We start from the raw sequence: 15,892 nt of genomic DNA, 5'->3' as shown, positions 1-15,892 counted from the left end.
AGAAAAGTTCCCAGCTGCTAAAATAGAACAGGAAGGAAAAGGTAACTCCTGGTTTCCTGGAGACAGGAGCTGCGCTGGTGTTTGGGCACAGCGTGGAGATGAGGCAAGACCCAAAGGGCTGCAGGGAATCCCTGGGTCCCGGGGAGGGTTGGCTGAGTCACCACCATTCACCCCAAAAACTTGGAACCCGACAAGCACAGCTGGAGCAGAGCTTCCCTGCATGGCCCCACATCCTCCAGCACAGCCCTGCCCCTCCTGTCCCCACCTGGGACCTTCTCTGTGTCCCCTCCTCCCTGCAGAGTCACACACAGCATCCTCCACATCCCTGCAGATCAACAGGGGGGATTGGGGGCACCCAAACCGGGAATTCTGAGCAAATATTCCTGGAGCCTGACACTGACAGGGGTGTCCAAGTCTGAGGAGCTGCCCGGACAGACAGAAGGAGCAAGAGGCACCTCCAGAGGCCACTCCTGCCCTCTCTGAGCCGCCCATCTCCTGCAGGAATGGCCCTCTGGAGATGACTATTCCTCCTCGCTGACTCCAAAGGGAGCCAGGGGCAACCAGTTCAGCCTCAGATGTCCAAGAGGGAGAGATTTAAAACTGGGAGGGGCGATTCCTGCTCCCAGTGGTTATGTAAATGGGAGCTGGATACACAAATCTCTGCAGGACCAACGAGTGTTTGGGCAGATTCATTTGCAAACAAATCTGGCCCCCTTTTTTTTTTTCCAGTAAATGTAAAATTCAAGTGATTGCAGCTGCGAGCCAAGGTTTGGGTGTGATAGGGATAACAGCTCTCCTCCTTCAGTTGAACTGTAACTTTCCTACAAATTCTTTACAAAAACAGCCTCAGTTTCCTCCCAGTTTCTGTCAACATCAGGACTCACACTGCAGTAGTCATTTCTCTCCTTAAAGGAACGGGCTGTTCAAACAATCTGCACTTAAGATTTAATCTTTTCTAGCTCGGGGAGATAAAAAGAAAAGTGTAAGTGGCAGCAGATTCTCTCTGCTGCTGCAAACTGCCAGAGCTCTGCTCATTTTAATGGAGCTTCAGCCCAGCCAACAACTTGATTTTTGCTGCACGAGCCAGACACGACGGGATCCAGAACCCCCAGAATCTCCCAGATCAGCCCTCCCCTCCCTGAAATTCCACGAGGCTGGGGAAGCCCTGGGACGTCAATGAGAGCTCTCAATCCCCAGCAGCTCTGCCATCACTCAGGCTTCACCCTGCTCCTCCCGGGCGTTGGGAAAAGCAGAGATAAGCCCGGCTGGCTCCCCCAGCCCGGCAGGCCGGGGTTGTGCTGCTCTCCTGGGTTCACCTGGCAGCTGTTTTGCATAGCCCTGGCATCAGATCTGGTGCGAGTTTGCCTGGGGAGGTTTCTCTGGGGATGGGAGCAGCGCAGCAGTTCCGGGCAGCTCCCCCCAAACCCGCTGCTGTTCCCCCCTGGAAAACCCGAGGGATCCACGGGGAGCAGAGCTGCAGAGCCAGTCCAGCCCCGGAGGATAAAAGCAGCCCTAATGGGGGAAAAGTCAAATCAGGGTGGCCCTTCATCTTCACACGGGCAGCCACGGGCGGGTGGCACCTGCGGGGAGGGACAATTCTCACCTGGCCACACCAGCAGGGCTGGTGGCTCTTCCCAGCCAGCCCCAGCCCGAGCTCCCCCCACGCTCTGGAGGGGCAGGGGGACGAGGAGGTGACTCCAGCTCCCAGCAGGTGTCGGGGAATTCCTGCAGGGAATCAGTTTGGGAGGGAAACGGGGAATGGTGCCAGGCAGACACCAGGCAGGGGGTTCTGCTGCCTGCGCTGGGATGTCTCAAACTTGTAGGTGCCTCACTGGGAGCCAATTGCTGCAGGCTCCCTTTGCAGCCATGCAGAGGAAGCAGGAGCTTCCAGAGGGCAATTCCTCTGTCTCACCCCCGGCACAGGGATGAATCACCCTCTGCAGATCCCTGTTTGCACCAGGGACTGCCTGGGGTGAGCAGGTCAGGCTGCAGCCCCAGAGGATCGAGTATCTAAAATTAAGATTAATCTCACCTATCCCGGAGATTTTTGCACTCCATCTGATGAAGCACAGTGCCACAGGAGGCTGGCAGAGCAGGCCGGGTGCATTTCAAGGGGCATTTCTGATAAATTCACCCGTTCAAATCCCTCACCTCAAACAAGGTGTGAAGTTAAGAGATTGCCCAAGTGCTGCTAGAAGAAAGAGTGGCAATTTCTGTAACTATAAATGAAGCCAAATGCTCACCTGCACTGAAGGAATAAGCAAAATAACACATTTCAGCACAGAGTACTCCTCAGCATTTCCACTGACTCTGGAAATTCAGGCACAAACCAAGGCACAGCCTTCCTGCTGCCGTTCCCAGCAGCCAAACCAGCGACTCCCCCAGAGCCAGAGCAGGCCCTGAACGCCGGGAGCCCCCTCAAGCCACCTTTTCCCCATGGATTTGCCACTCCTGATCCCTCCAGCTGCTCCCACCAGCACAGGGGGCAGCAGGAACTGCGGCTGAGCAGGCACCGCTCCATTTCCTGGGCTCCCACGTGCCCTGCTGGGATGCTCAATGCTCCCAAAGCACCTAAAAAGTGCTTTTTTAGGCATCTAAAAAGTGCTTTTTAAAGTGTAAGCAGGATTAGGGGGGTTTTGAGGCAGCCAGGCAGGGCTGCAGGTTTAATCTGAACTCTTTGCTCCAAAGACACAGAAAGCATCACACACAAAGACCCCCAAAGCATCAGGAACATCTCCATGGGGAAGCCGAGGCTGGTGAGCAAAAGTGAATCTTGTGCTGACTCAGACAGCTCCAGACCAGGGGAAGCTTTCACTGAGCCCTGGGTTACAGAAATGCCCTCCCTTGTCAGCAGTGCCTGCGAGGAACCCTCGGGTAACCCTGCAGCCCCTCGCTGCGGGCAGGGCGAGGGGAGAGCAGGGCTGTGGCAGACCTGGGCACCTTCCAGGAGGAAACCCGAGGGCAGCAGTTGTTCCCACGGAAAACATTTCACCTGCAGGTGCTGGGAGAGGGCAAGTCTCTTGTGCTAGACCAGAGGCAAGAGGCAGATCAGACCAGCTCTTCCTTTGCCCCTCCGATTCAAGTCAAACCAGCCTTTTGTTCCCCTTTCCCCTCCCCAGCCTTTTTTATCCTCTTCCATAATGGGATGTTTAAGAAAAAAAAAAAAAAAATGAAATAAAATAACCCAACCTCAAACCCTAATCACCTTCATTTGAATTTCAAATATCCCCCTCCTGGCCTCCCCCACGCCCCAACTGACTCGGAGCTGGGAATATGGAAATTTCTCCTGCTTGCCTTAAATGTGGCTGTGCTATGAAAATCATCAGCCTTATGCAAATCCCCGCAGCCCCAGTGCCATGGCAACCCGCTGTTTGCAGCCTGCATTTCCCGGGCCCTGGCCTGGGGCTGTGGCTGCAGGGGGAAGAGAGCGGAGCAATCCTGGAGGCTTTGAGGAAAGTTTCAGCGGGGAGAGGCAGCCCTGGGGAGCGAAGGCGCAGCGTGGGGCTGGGAGAGGCCCAAAGGTTTCCTCAAAAGACTTTGGCCTGGCAAGCTGCTCCCAGCCCGGGCTGAGGAGGGAGCAACAAAAGGCAGGAGGAAAAAAACTCTCAGAAAAATAAAGTAAAAATAAAAAATTAAAAAAAATTTTTTTAAAAAAATATATAAAGTAAAATATAAAATATAAAATATAAAATATAAAATATAAAATATAAAATATAAAATATAAAATATAAAATATAAAATATAAAATATAAAATATAAAATATAAAATATAAAATAAAAAATATATATAAAAACAAAAATATAAAATAAAATATAAAATATAAGAAATAAAATACAAAAAAAAATAAAATATAAAAATAAAATATAAAAAAAATATAAAAATAAAATATAAGAATAAAAACAAGCATAAAATATAAAAAATAAAAGCAAGAATCAAATAAAACAAGAATAAAATATAAAATAAAATATAAAATAAAATATAAAATAAAATATAAAATAAAATATAAAATAAAATATAAAATAAAATATAAAATAAAATATAAAATAAAATATAAAATAAGCTGGGAGCCAGCATGGGCTGAGCAGCCCCCAGCCCAATCTGCCAGCCCTAACCTCTGCTGGGTCCTTTCACCTGAGTTAGGGGCTGACACAGAGGCCAGAACCTCCAAACCTTGTCCCAGCATGATCCATCACCTTCCAAAGGGACTCTGCCCCATGGGAATGGCACCAGGAGCCGAGGATTGAATGCAAAATGCCCTGGGAGGGGACTGGGCTGGCCTGGGGGTTCTGGTGTCCGGTTCCAGAGCTGCCCCGGTGTCCTGTGGCACAGCAGGGGAACGTCCTGGGCTGACACCTTGGCACGGGCTGGAGTGGGCATGGAGAGGATGGGTGGCACAGCAGGGACAGATGGGTGGCACGGCAGGGACGGATGGGTGGCACTGCAGGGACGGGTGGCACAGCAGGGATGGATGGGTGGCACAGCAGGGATGGACGGGTGGCACGGCAGGGACGGGTGGCACGGCAGGGACGGGTGAATGTCACAGCAAGGACGGGTGGCACGGCAGGGCCCCCTCTAAGGGACACTCACCCCCAGTGCCCGATTGCCCTGAGGGGTGGAGGGAAGGGTCTTTGGCCCTCCCAGAGAGGATTCCTGCACTGGTGCTCCCTGCAGGGCGGCACTCACAGGGTCTGAGGGGCAGCTCCAGCCTCTGCTCCCCGTGACCCAGGTCAGGGCAGCGTTGGGTGGATCTCAGGGAAGGGATCTTCCCACAGAGGTGCTGGCACTGCCCAGGCTCCCCAGGGAATGGGCACAGCCCCAGAGCTCCAGGAGGGGCTGGACAGCGCTCCCAGGGATTTTGGGGTGTCCGAGCAGGGCCAGGATGATCTGTGGTTGCACTGGATGATCCCACGGGTCCCTCCCAACTCAGGACACTCTGTGGCCCTAAAGCTCTCAGAACAGTTACCTGAGCTGCGAGGGGGAGACAACCCTGGGCCCACGGCCACCAGGAGCCCAGAGCTCCACCAGCCCAGGCAGACACCCTTCCGCGGTGCCAGCCACCCTTCTGCTCCCATCCCCTCCAGCTCCAGCCCCCAGGCTCAGCCACACAATCACAGAATCACAGAATCACAGAATCACAGAATGACCAGGTTGGAAGAGAACTCCAGGATCATCGAGTCCAACCCAGCCCCAACACCTCAACTAAACCACGGCACCAGTGCCACATCCAGGCTTTCCTAAAACACATCCAGGGGTGGTGACTCCACCACCTCCCCAGCAGATCATTCCAGTGCTTTATCACTCCTTCAGTGAAAAACTTTTTCCTCATATCCAACCTAAACCTCCCTTGGTGCAGCCAATCCTCCATGCCAGAAGCCACTCAAACCCTCCTCAATTCCAATATACTTCATCACCCTTTCAGTAAAAATAATTTTCCTAATTTTCAACCTGAACTTCCCTTGACACAGCGAAGAAGCCACCCAAACCTTCCCCAGTTCCAGTAATTTATCACCCTTTCTGCACAAATCTTTTTCCTAACATCCAACCTGAACTCCCCTCGGCAGAGCCAATCCCCCCACCCCAGGAGCCACCCAAACCCTTCCCAATTCCAATACTTCAACATTCTTTTTGTAAAAAACCTTCTTCCTTATATCCGACCTGAGCTCCCCTTGGCACAGCCAATGCCCCCACCCCAGGAGCCACCCAAACCCTCCTCAATCCCAATAATTTATCACTGTTTTTGTAAAGAAGTTCTTCCTAACATCCAGCCTAAACTTCCCTTGGCACAGCCAATCCCCCACTCCAGCAGCCACCCAAACCCTCCTCAATCACAGTAATTTTTCGCTCTTTCTGCACAAATATTTTTCCTAACATCCAACCTGAGCTCCCCTTGGCAGATCCAATCCCCAACCCCAGCAGCCACCCAAACCCTCCCCAATGCCAATAATTTATCAACCTTTTTGTAAAAAACTTCTTCCCAATATCCAACCTAAACTCCCCTTGGCACAGCCAATCCCCCACACCAGAAGCCACCCAAATCCTCCTCCATTCCAATAATTTATCACCCTTTCTATTAAAATCTTTTTCCTAATATCCCAGTATCCTGAGCTCCCCCTGGCAGATCCAATCCTCCATGCCAGGAGCCACCCAACCCTTCCTCAATCACAATAATTTTTCGCTCTTTCCGCACAAATCTTTCTCCTAACATCCAACCTGAGCTCCCCTTGGCACAACCAATGCCCCCATGCCAGGAGCCACCCCAGCCCTCCCCAATGCCAATAATTTTTCACTCTTTCTGCTCAAATCTTTTTCCTGATATCCAACCTGAGCTCCCCTTGGCACAGCCAATGCCCCACACCCCAGCAGCCACCCAAATCCTCCTCAATTCCAATAATTTATCACCCTTTCTATTAAAATCTTTTTCCTAATATCCCAATATCCTGAGCTCCCCTTGGCACATCCAACCCCCCACCCCAGCAGCCACCCCACCCCTCCTCAATTCCAATAATTTATCATTCTTTTTGTAAAAAACTTCTTCCTTATATCCAACCTGAGCTCCCCTTGGCATATCCAATCCCCCACCCCAGCAGCCACCCCAGCCCTCCTCAATCACAGGAATTTTTCACTCTTTGTGCTCAAATCTTTCTCCTAACATCCAACCTGAGCTCCCCTTGGCAGAACCAATGCCCCCATGCCAGGAGCCACCCCAGCCCTCCCCAGTTCCAATAATTTTTCATTCTTTCTGCTCAAATCTTTCTCCTAACATCCAACCTGAGCTCCCCTCGGCACATCCAATCCCCCACCCCAGCAGCCACCCCAGCCCTCCCGCAGGGCTGCAGGGCTGTCCCCCCGGGCCCCCCCAGCCCCGCAGAGCCCCGCAGAGCCCAGCACACCCCACCCCGGGCTCTGGCAGGGCTGGGCTCCCCGGGTGGGGAGGGCAGATGCCGGCGGTGCCTGCAGCTATTCTGTTCCCCGTGGTTGCGTTTGAAGCGCTTCCCTATCGCCTTTTTGGTAAAACGCTTTGGCTTCCCCCCCGTAGCCTCAACAGATGAAATCAAAGGGAAGTAGCTCTGCTTGGTGTAACCTGTTTTGATGGAGGAGATAAGCGGGGAACAAGTGTCTGACACAAACAAACAGACAGACAGGGGCAAGTCCCACCTCAGCGTTCTGTTGCATCAGATAGCGAGGGCTTAGATAAAACCACAAGAAGGGGGAGATCTCTGCCCCCGGGGCTGCAGGACCAGGGGCGACACTCGGCACTGCCAAGCCCCCACAGTTCCCATCAAAAAAGAAAAAAAAAAATCAGCTGGCAGGGCTTTCATGGGTTTGAAAAAGATGAAAAGAGCTCCGAGCCAAGAAGAAAACGCGCTGCTCTTCGTTACCCCCCATGGAGGCACGCCTGGGAGCCCGGCCCTGATGCCAAGGCTTGGAATTGAGCAGGAAAAGGGGAAAAAGACCCCAAAAAACAGAGGGATAATCCCTGATCACCCTGCCCCGCATCCCCAGGGGGATGGGAAGGCAAAGCCACCCTCGTGGGGACACCTGGTGCCTGTCCCCGCTCACACACAGGGTTCAAACAATTCAGAGCTGAAGGAAAGGATCAGTGTTCACAGTGAGAACGCTCGGAAATCATAATTTTTAAAATAATGGTTGGTAAAATGGCATAAATTCACTTTCACCAATAGGTTTGGGATCACAAATCCACATTTTTTCCAGAGAATATCTCTTTTTTTAAAAGCCCTGAAACATTTTCTATGAAATTGGAAGAAAAAAAAAAAAAAAAAGGCACTGAGCCTTCCAAACCTCCTACGAAAGGCGAACGATTTTAACAATCTTCTCAGAAAAGAAAACCCCCACAATTATTTCAAACACTTTCAAAGTAAAACAATGCCCCAAATTACCCCTTTTTCTCCCCTCCCCTCCTTCTAAGCCTGGAATTGGCGGGGATATGAAAGGATGAAATTTTGCTTCTGCTGCTGACACTTCCCATCAGATCTTTAGGCATCACTTTTAGATCAAGGGCTTGGTTTACAAAAGCATTTTGGTGCTTAATTCCCCCATTTTTCTTTTTCTTTTTTTTTTTATTTTATTTAAATTCAAGTTCTTGGAGCCAGCCCGCATCTTTTGGCGATGGAAAAACCTTTGGATACCCGCACCTAAGGAGGATTTTTAGGTCTAATATTGTTAATTTGGTACGAGACCTCTCCTTTGGGGAGGGGAGCGAGGTTCCCGGGATTGGCGTAATTCCGTAGGAAATGGGAAATTCAATTAATGAGTCATCAGAAAACACGCGGAGCCTTTTCCCACATGAAGCAGGGAACCAAAACACGCCGCTATTAGGAGCTGCAGTAAATATTCCCCTAACAATGCGAGCAAAGGAGCACGAAAACTTCCCGGGAAGCTCGGCACAAAGAGAGCTTTGTTGTTTATAAACAGAAAGGGCTGAAAGAAGCGAGAAAACAACGCGGGGAGCGTTTGGGTGAAGCGCCCGGAGCTGCACCTTGGGCAGGTGAGGGAGGGGGTGATGCCACCCCCCGAGGGTCCTGCAAGGTGTCCCCAAGGGTGGCACCCTCAGGAGGGGCTCTGCTCGCTGCTGGGGACCCCCCTCAAGAAGCTCCCGACCCTCTGCAGTGTCTCCTTTCCCAGAAGAACCCGAAGAGACAAAAAAAAAATCACCGGGACAACCTCAGAAAAAAAAAAAAAAAAAAAAAAAGGAAAAAAAAGAAAAAAAAAAAGAAAAAAAAGGAAAAAAAAAGGAAAAAAAAAGAAAAAAAAAGGAAAAAAAAAGGAAAAAAAAAGGAAAAAAAAAGGAAAAAAAAGAAAAAAAAAGAAAAAAAGGAAATATATATATATATATAAATCTCTCATATATATACAAAAAGAGATTTTTAAATTTTTTTTAATATATATATAAACAGATTTAAGCAGGTTCTTTGCGCCACTCTTTGCAAATGAAGGCGATTTACTCGTCCTGATTTCCCTGCCTGATTTGAAGGCTCCGAATATTTTTTTTTTTTGGTTATTTTCAAACAAATCGACTTCGCTGCTCTGCTTTCTTTTCTCGATTACCACTAAAAAGAGGCGCTGCAGCTCACGCTAATGGCTGGCTGGGATGCTTAAACTGCAAAAAAAACCCTCCCCGTATTTTATCCAACCAAATGTGCTGCCAGCTCCTGCTTTAACACTCCTGACTCCAACTGCAGAGCCTCCCACTGCATTTAATAACAGCCAATACCGGAATTAAATCCCCATTTTCCTTAATCTTGATTAATCCTGCTGCCCAATGAGCACCAGATATTTCAGGGGGTTCCAGTTCCCAATTTAAGCTCTGTAACAGCTCTCGGGGTTTTTTGGAGGGACCTGGGGAGTTGGGGGTGTGTTTGGTGCTGGTTTATCCCAAACCCCACCTTGGGGTGATTTGAGAGCCCCGAGCAGGAGCTGAGCTGGCCAAAGTCCATCAGAGTTCATGGATGTGAAGAGAACTGGATTTTATCTCTATTTATGTCAAATAACCCATCTGAACAGCCAAGAGCACAGAGGATTTCTAAATCGAGGGTGGGGTTAGTCCCCTTAAAACCTGGAGTTCTCTTGCTACCCCAAAATCTCATTTTTTCCCCTAAATTATCTCGAATTTTATAAGAGGAAAATCAAAGTTTTCACCTGCTCTTACACATCCCCTTGGCCCAAGCTTACGGCTCTCCATTACTCAGAGAATATTTTACATTCTTCTACATTTCCTGCACCAGTTTTTGTATTCTAAAAATGTTGATTTCTAAGCCTACAGCCCAGCTTTTAATAATCTTAATTTGCTCTGCCTAGTGGGTGCTAAAACGATTTCTTATTGCTGCTCATTTGCCTAAAAAGAGATGTGGCCACGGCCCTTTGGGAGATCACAGGGCTGGGGCCTTCTATTCAAATCTCACTCCTAAAAACACAAACCGGATTTTTGGGGGGCCTGTTGCACCTCGTGGTGGGCGAGGCTGGCAGAAATCAGTGCCCACAGCACCGCGGGCACCTCCAGAGCCTCTCCCCGTGCCCTTCCAGCTCCAGGGAATGTCGAGGCTCCTCCAGGGAACCCAATCCTGCCTCTCCATCCTTTTTTTTTTTTTTGCTGGAACTCCCGGATTGGATTTGATTATTCCCGAAGTCCCTCCCATTTTTACACACACGCACAACCCAAAAAAAAGCAGTTTTCCCTAAGGAAAAGCTCCTGGCACAACCCAAGGAGTGCCCCGGGACTGTTCCAAAGCCATTATCGCTGAGAGGCGGGAGCGAATTTCCATGTCAAACCCGCTGAGGACATCAGGGAGGCGCTCAGGGACTCGCTGCTGTCACACAGGAGGGATCCTGCCTCGCTGATCAAGATACCGAACGCAATCCTAGCCCGGAGCACATTCCTGATCAACTCCCAGGCTGCAAGAGCAGCAACAGGAGCCCAGAAAAAAAAAAAAAAAATAAAAGCACGGGGAGAAACTTCCAGCACCCACATTCTGCTCCTTTTTTTTTTTTTTTTTTTTTTTTTTTTAATTTTTCTTTTCTTTCCCCTCCCTGCCCTGCCCCTGCCACCCCAGACCCTCCTCACCTGGCTCCACCTGGTCAGGTTCGTGCCGGGTGTCTGTGGAATCTGCTGCATCCCCGCTCATCTTGATCTCTGCAAAAGGAGGCACAAACTGATTTTAATAACAGGTCACAGTCCCAGGCAACAGGCACATGTGGCTCCCACTAAACAGCACAAATGAATGTGTGTAATTATAATAAACCATCAGACTTTCAAATTTCTGATTCCTCAACATCCAGGCGCTGGAATATTCATCAGCTCTGAGGATGCACTTTCCCTCCTGTTGCTCTTTGCAGCCCCCTCCCCTCACTCGTGTCCCCCTCCCCGGTTTGCTGTGGGGTTTTCACTCTGCTCTGGAGGTGCCCGTGGTGCTGTGGGCACTGATTTCTGCCAGCCTCGCCCACCACGAGGTGCAACAGACCCCCAAAAATTCCAGTTTGTGTTTTTTGGAGTGAGATTTGAATAGAAGGCCCCAGCCCTGTGATCTCCCAAAGGGCCACATCTCTTTTTAGGCATCCCCTCCTCACCCACGGATGAATTTAGGGCTGGATTCAGCTCCCAGCCCTGGCCAGGCTTCCCAAACGTGCTGTGGTGGTCTGGCTGTGGCACCCTCCTCCCACACCTGCAGAGGGGGGGATCCCTGCAGGATTTCTCCCAAATCCCTTTGGATTTCTCCCAAATCCTATCCCTGGCCTTCAAGACGCCTCAAACTCATCTCGTTTTCCCCCACTGCCTCCACCTGCACTCGATTTTTCCTCTTTTCTGTCACCTGCAGGTGTTCACAGCCCCCAAAAGCCACCCCAGGTCTGCCTTGCCCCAAAGCGTTGTCCCCAAGCCCTCACCCACGCCAAGAAATTTGTCATTTACCCTTGAAGTGATGACTGCCACCACAGCCGGGGCCACTTTCTCCTTCGGGGACAGCTGCAAGAAAAGGTGGGAATGGTCAAATTCACACCTGAAAAGAGGCCAAGGCCACCGAGGTGGGAGAATTTGGGATATCTATTCAAATTCAGATGGACACCCCTCACCCTTCCCACCCTTTCCACGGGAATTTTAACTATTTCCAGGCTAGCTGCGGTGGGGAGGGAGGGGGGAGGCAAAGAAAAAGGTAAAAAACGGGATAAATTTTTATTATTGGAGTGATTTGCATGTGCTTCCTGCAGCCAATCCCGGCCACAGACTCTTCCCATTTGCATCGGGGAATAACAACAGCGGGGAAGCCGGGCCGGTGTTTGCTGTGGTTTTTTTGGGGTAGGGAAGGCAGGTGGAAGCCACCTAAAAGCATCATGCAAACCTTTTCCTCTTCCCCGTATCCACCTTTTGTTATTCCCAAACGGATGAGAGCAGCCCCGTTGGATTTTTCTCCCCGTTTCCCTCACACCACACAGGCAGGGCTTTGTGCATCTGCAGGTTTTCTTTTCCCACATTCAAAGTTTCCCTCGTGTGCAAACAGCAGATAATCTGCTTTTTTGGCCAAGATTTCAGAGCTTTGATCAAGTTGAAAGTCTGAAACTTTCTCCAGCAAATGAATAAAGGTAGGAAAAAAAAAATCAGGATTTTATATCAGAGCACAGAAACTTTCACATACTTCAGAAACTTCCTTTCCTTAAATTATATTAAAGAGTGAGGGAGGGGGGAAAGGAGGGAGAAAAGAGTTGTGGGATTTTTTTTCCCTTCAAATAAACCCTCTGCAATTAAGACATGAACGTTTAGTGGGGCTTCTAAGCATTTCTACTGCAGGAAGAGTAATTACCATTAGCTATAAACATCTTCTTGTCTTGTACCACTGCCAAGGGACCCTAACTTAGGCAGTCTACAAAGCACAAAGTTTTGCTGGCTGCCAAAAAGTATTAAAAAAAAAAAAAGAGGAGGCAAGTTCTCATAAAATAGAGGAAGAAAAAAAAATCTAAAAAGCCTGCAGAAGTTTGGTGCTTGGTTTGGTGAGAAAGCTTGAAAACTTGTAAAAAAATAATCAAATCAGGGAAAGAAAATATCTAATTCCTAAGAGAGCGAGAGCTGGACCAGTTCAGAGGTGAGGAAGGACAGAGACAGAAGCAGAGGGTGAAAAGCTCCGTCCCTCCTGCAGGAGTGACCCCCACACCCCTCTGCCCTTAAAAACTGGGGTGGGTGGGAGGGAGGGAGGAGCTGCTGCTGCAACTCGATTGCACATCTCATTTATCCACCAGGTAAATCCCCTCCTCCTGCAGCGGGAGATAAGGACATGCCCTGGGATTCCTGTGTGCAGGGATTTTATTTTCAGTGAGATTCAATCTCCCCTGTAAATGTGCACGAGTTATGGGTTTGAATGAAAAAGGAGAAATGAGCAGGAAGGAAAGGAAAACTCTGCTGATCAGAGAGGTTTGAGGTTTAGGAGAGATTTTGTATCCCTATGGACAACAGAGCAGCACCAGCACCTTCCAAAGAATCCTTGGAACAAGGGGCAAACACTCAGAGCAATTCCTTTCTAATTTAATTGTACCCAACACATTTTTATGGGACTCAAGACCCTTCCACTACAACCAGAGTGAGGCAAACCCATCTTTGACCCCTTCTCCATCCAAAAAACCACTTTCAGACAGGGCTGTGAATCCAGCTTCTTCCATGCAGCTTTGCCAGTTTAGCAATACACACAGGATAATCAGGCTTGGAAAAAAGAAATAAATAAACCAAACCCAAAACCTCTCTGGGAAAAATAAGCCAGCTTAGGACTGCCTGACTCTTAACCACAGCCCTATTAGGAGCCGCCACTGTGGCCTGGGCCATATTAAAAATGTGCTGCTCTTCCCCAGCTCCCCAAGTGAGCAGGGGCAGGGGCAGCCTGGGTGGTTCAGCCAGACCAAAGCAGCTCTGCCAGTGCAGACACTTCTCCGGGGATGGATCTGCATCTCTATTTTTGCCGAAACAAACGGTGTCAGCAAATAAAGCCTTTCCCAAGCCCTCGTTCCCGGTAGCTGTTGGGGCATGGGTGAGGGCTGAGCCAGCCCGATGGGTTTAAATGTGGAATCCGATCGTGGAGGAGGGGGGAGCTGGGCTGGGCTGGGAGCATCTCCCGGAGTTTTCTGGGATTTGGGTGCCTGAGCCCCTCTGGAGGCTGCAGGGAGGTGAAATATCCGCAGTGCCCGGGGAGGGGGTGGTGGCAGCCCCCAGGGCAGTGTCTCAGCACAGAGGAGGGCGTGTGGAGCCCGGGCAGCCCCCTGGGGGCTGTGTCTTCTCCTAAAACCATTCAAGTTGGAAAAGACCTCCAAGATAAAAAAAAAATCGGGGTTAAAAGCAAGCACAGCTCTGCAGCAGCTCGTTACAGAGGGGCCTCAAAGCTGCTTAAAAAAAATCGAACTGCTTTTGTACAGGGGTGAAAAACCCGCTCCCACCTGCCCTGGGCTCCTTTCCCTGCAAAAAGTCTCCTCCAAGCTCCACTTTCTGACAGCACGGGGGGATGATTTGGGGGATGATTTTGGGTGGATGATTTTGGGAGGATGATTTTGGGAGGATGATTTGGGGGAGATGATTTGGAGGGGATGATTTGGAGGGATGATTTGGAGGGGAGGGTTTGGGGGGGATGATTTGGGGGGGATGATTTGGAGGGGATGATTTGGGGGGATGATTTGAGGGGATGATTTGGGGGGATGATTTGGGGGGGATGATTTGGGGGAGATGATTTGGAGGTGATGATTTGGGGGGGATGATTTGGGGGGGATGATTTGGAGGTGAGGATTTGGAGGTGAGGATTTGGAGGGATGATTTGGAGGGGATGATTTGGGGGGGTGATTTGGGGGGGATGATTTGGGGGGGTGATTTAGGGGGATGACTTTGGGGGGGATGATTTTGGGGGATGACTTTGGGGGATGATTTGGAGGGGATGATATGGGGGAATGATTTGGAGGGGATGATTTGGAGGGGGTGGAATCACCGCACGCACCCACAGCTCCAAATCCAGCCTGGGAGCTGTGACAGAGGGCACAGAATGGATCTGGGAATCTCCCCGTGGAGAAAGAGCCGCCCACAAGGAGGTGGATGGGTGGGTGGGTGGGTTGGAGCCTGCGGGGGTCCCAGAGACACCAGCACAGGCACACTCAGGGCAGGGGCTCCGACCAGCCGGGCTCAAGGACCACGAGCCTCCCTCCCTGGCAGCCTCTGCTCGTGGCGAGGGCTCCCAGCCCACTCAGGATGGCCACAGAGGCATCCCAGAGCCGTGGAGGGGTTGGGACATGGGCGTGCAGCAGAGGCTTTGGTCACTGGCCCTGGCTGAGGTGGTGGCATTGCTGCACTCGCCCTGCAGGCCTGTCTGCGAGCCCACGGGCTTGTGGAGGGGCTGCCAGGCCCGGGCACAGCCCCCCGGGTGTGCCCCGAGCAGCAGAGCTCCCACCGGGCTGTGCCAGGGGATGAGCCCGGCACACCCTGGTGGAGCATCCTCCCCTCCCCAGCGCTTTGTGCTGCTCCCAGCCCAGCACTGAAGGCACTAACGGGGCACGCGGCTCCTGCATCCCAAAATCTCCCTGCCAGCCGCAGCCAGGACGGGGCTGCCGGGGTCTGGTTCCAGCTCCGTGTGCCCGGGGATGCGGTGCTGCCCCCCGGGATGTGAAGCTGCCCCCCGGAATGCGGTGCTGCCCTCGGGGATGTGGTGCTGCCCCCCGGGGATGCGGTGCTGCCCCCCGGAATGCGGTGCTGCCCCCCGGGAATGCGGTGCTGCCCCCCGGGAATGCGGTGCTGCCCCCCGGGAATGCGGTGCTGCCCCCGGAATGCGGTGCTGCCCCCGGGATGCGGTGCTGCCCCCGGGGCCGAGCTGAGGCAGCTCTGGCAGGGCGAGCTGGGGCTCAGCGCAGCTCCGGGGGGCTCGGCAGGGGTTGCTGCGGTCCCCAGCTCGCTGCAGGGCTGCTCAGAGGGGATGTGAGAGCGCCTGAGCTGCACCTCCGGATCAGACCCCTGGAAGGAGTTCCCGGCTATCGCTGTTCATTCATTCCTGGCTCAACCCAGCCTCCCTCAGCTCACTCCTCATTCATTTCTCTCTTTGCCACGAACTTTTGCTCACTCCTTTTCCCTCTTTGCCGCGAACTTTTCTCCTTCCAGCCCGTGTCCCGCTCCCTCTCACACGCCTCCCTCCACCCTCGCCGCATCCCTCGGCGGGTTTATCCCTTCTCCCTCCTCCCAGCTTTGTCCCGGTGACAGGCACGGCTCAGGCACTCAATTCTCCTTTTCCAGGCACCCCAGGGCCCCCTGCGCTGCTCCCTGACCCCGCTGGGGCTGGCAGCGCCGCTCGCACGCTGCGGGCACGGCTTGGCAGCCCCCAAACCAGCGATCAGGGCAGCCTCCATCCCCCGGCAGGAACGCGGGCACCTCAC

At 51.6% G+C, this 15,892-nt stretch overlaps 1 protein-coding gene across 1 annotated transcript in view; it reads right to left on the bottom strand.

Moving 5' to 3' along the window:
* The window catches only part of POU2F3 (POU class 2 homeobox 3), a 45,950-nt gene that overhangs the window by 29,685 nt on the left and 373 nt on the right, over positions 1-15,892 (bottom strand). Inside the window, 2 exon segments of the mRNA XM_063417992.1 lie at positions 10,581-10,649; positions 11,424-11,477. Coding sequence (XP_063274062.1) covers positions 10,581-10,649; positions 11,424-11,477 — 123 coding nt within the window.

The sequence above is a fragment of the Prinia subflava genome, chromosome 22 (assembly GCF_021018805.1).
Source record: "Prinia subflava isolate CZ2003 ecotype Zambia chromosome 22, Cam_Psub_1.2, whole genome shotgun sequence".
NCBI lineage: Eukaryota > Metazoa > Chordata > Aves > Passeriformes > Cisticolidae > Prinia > Prinia subflava.
This window is presented reverse-complemented; position numbering and strand designations above follow the sequence as displayed.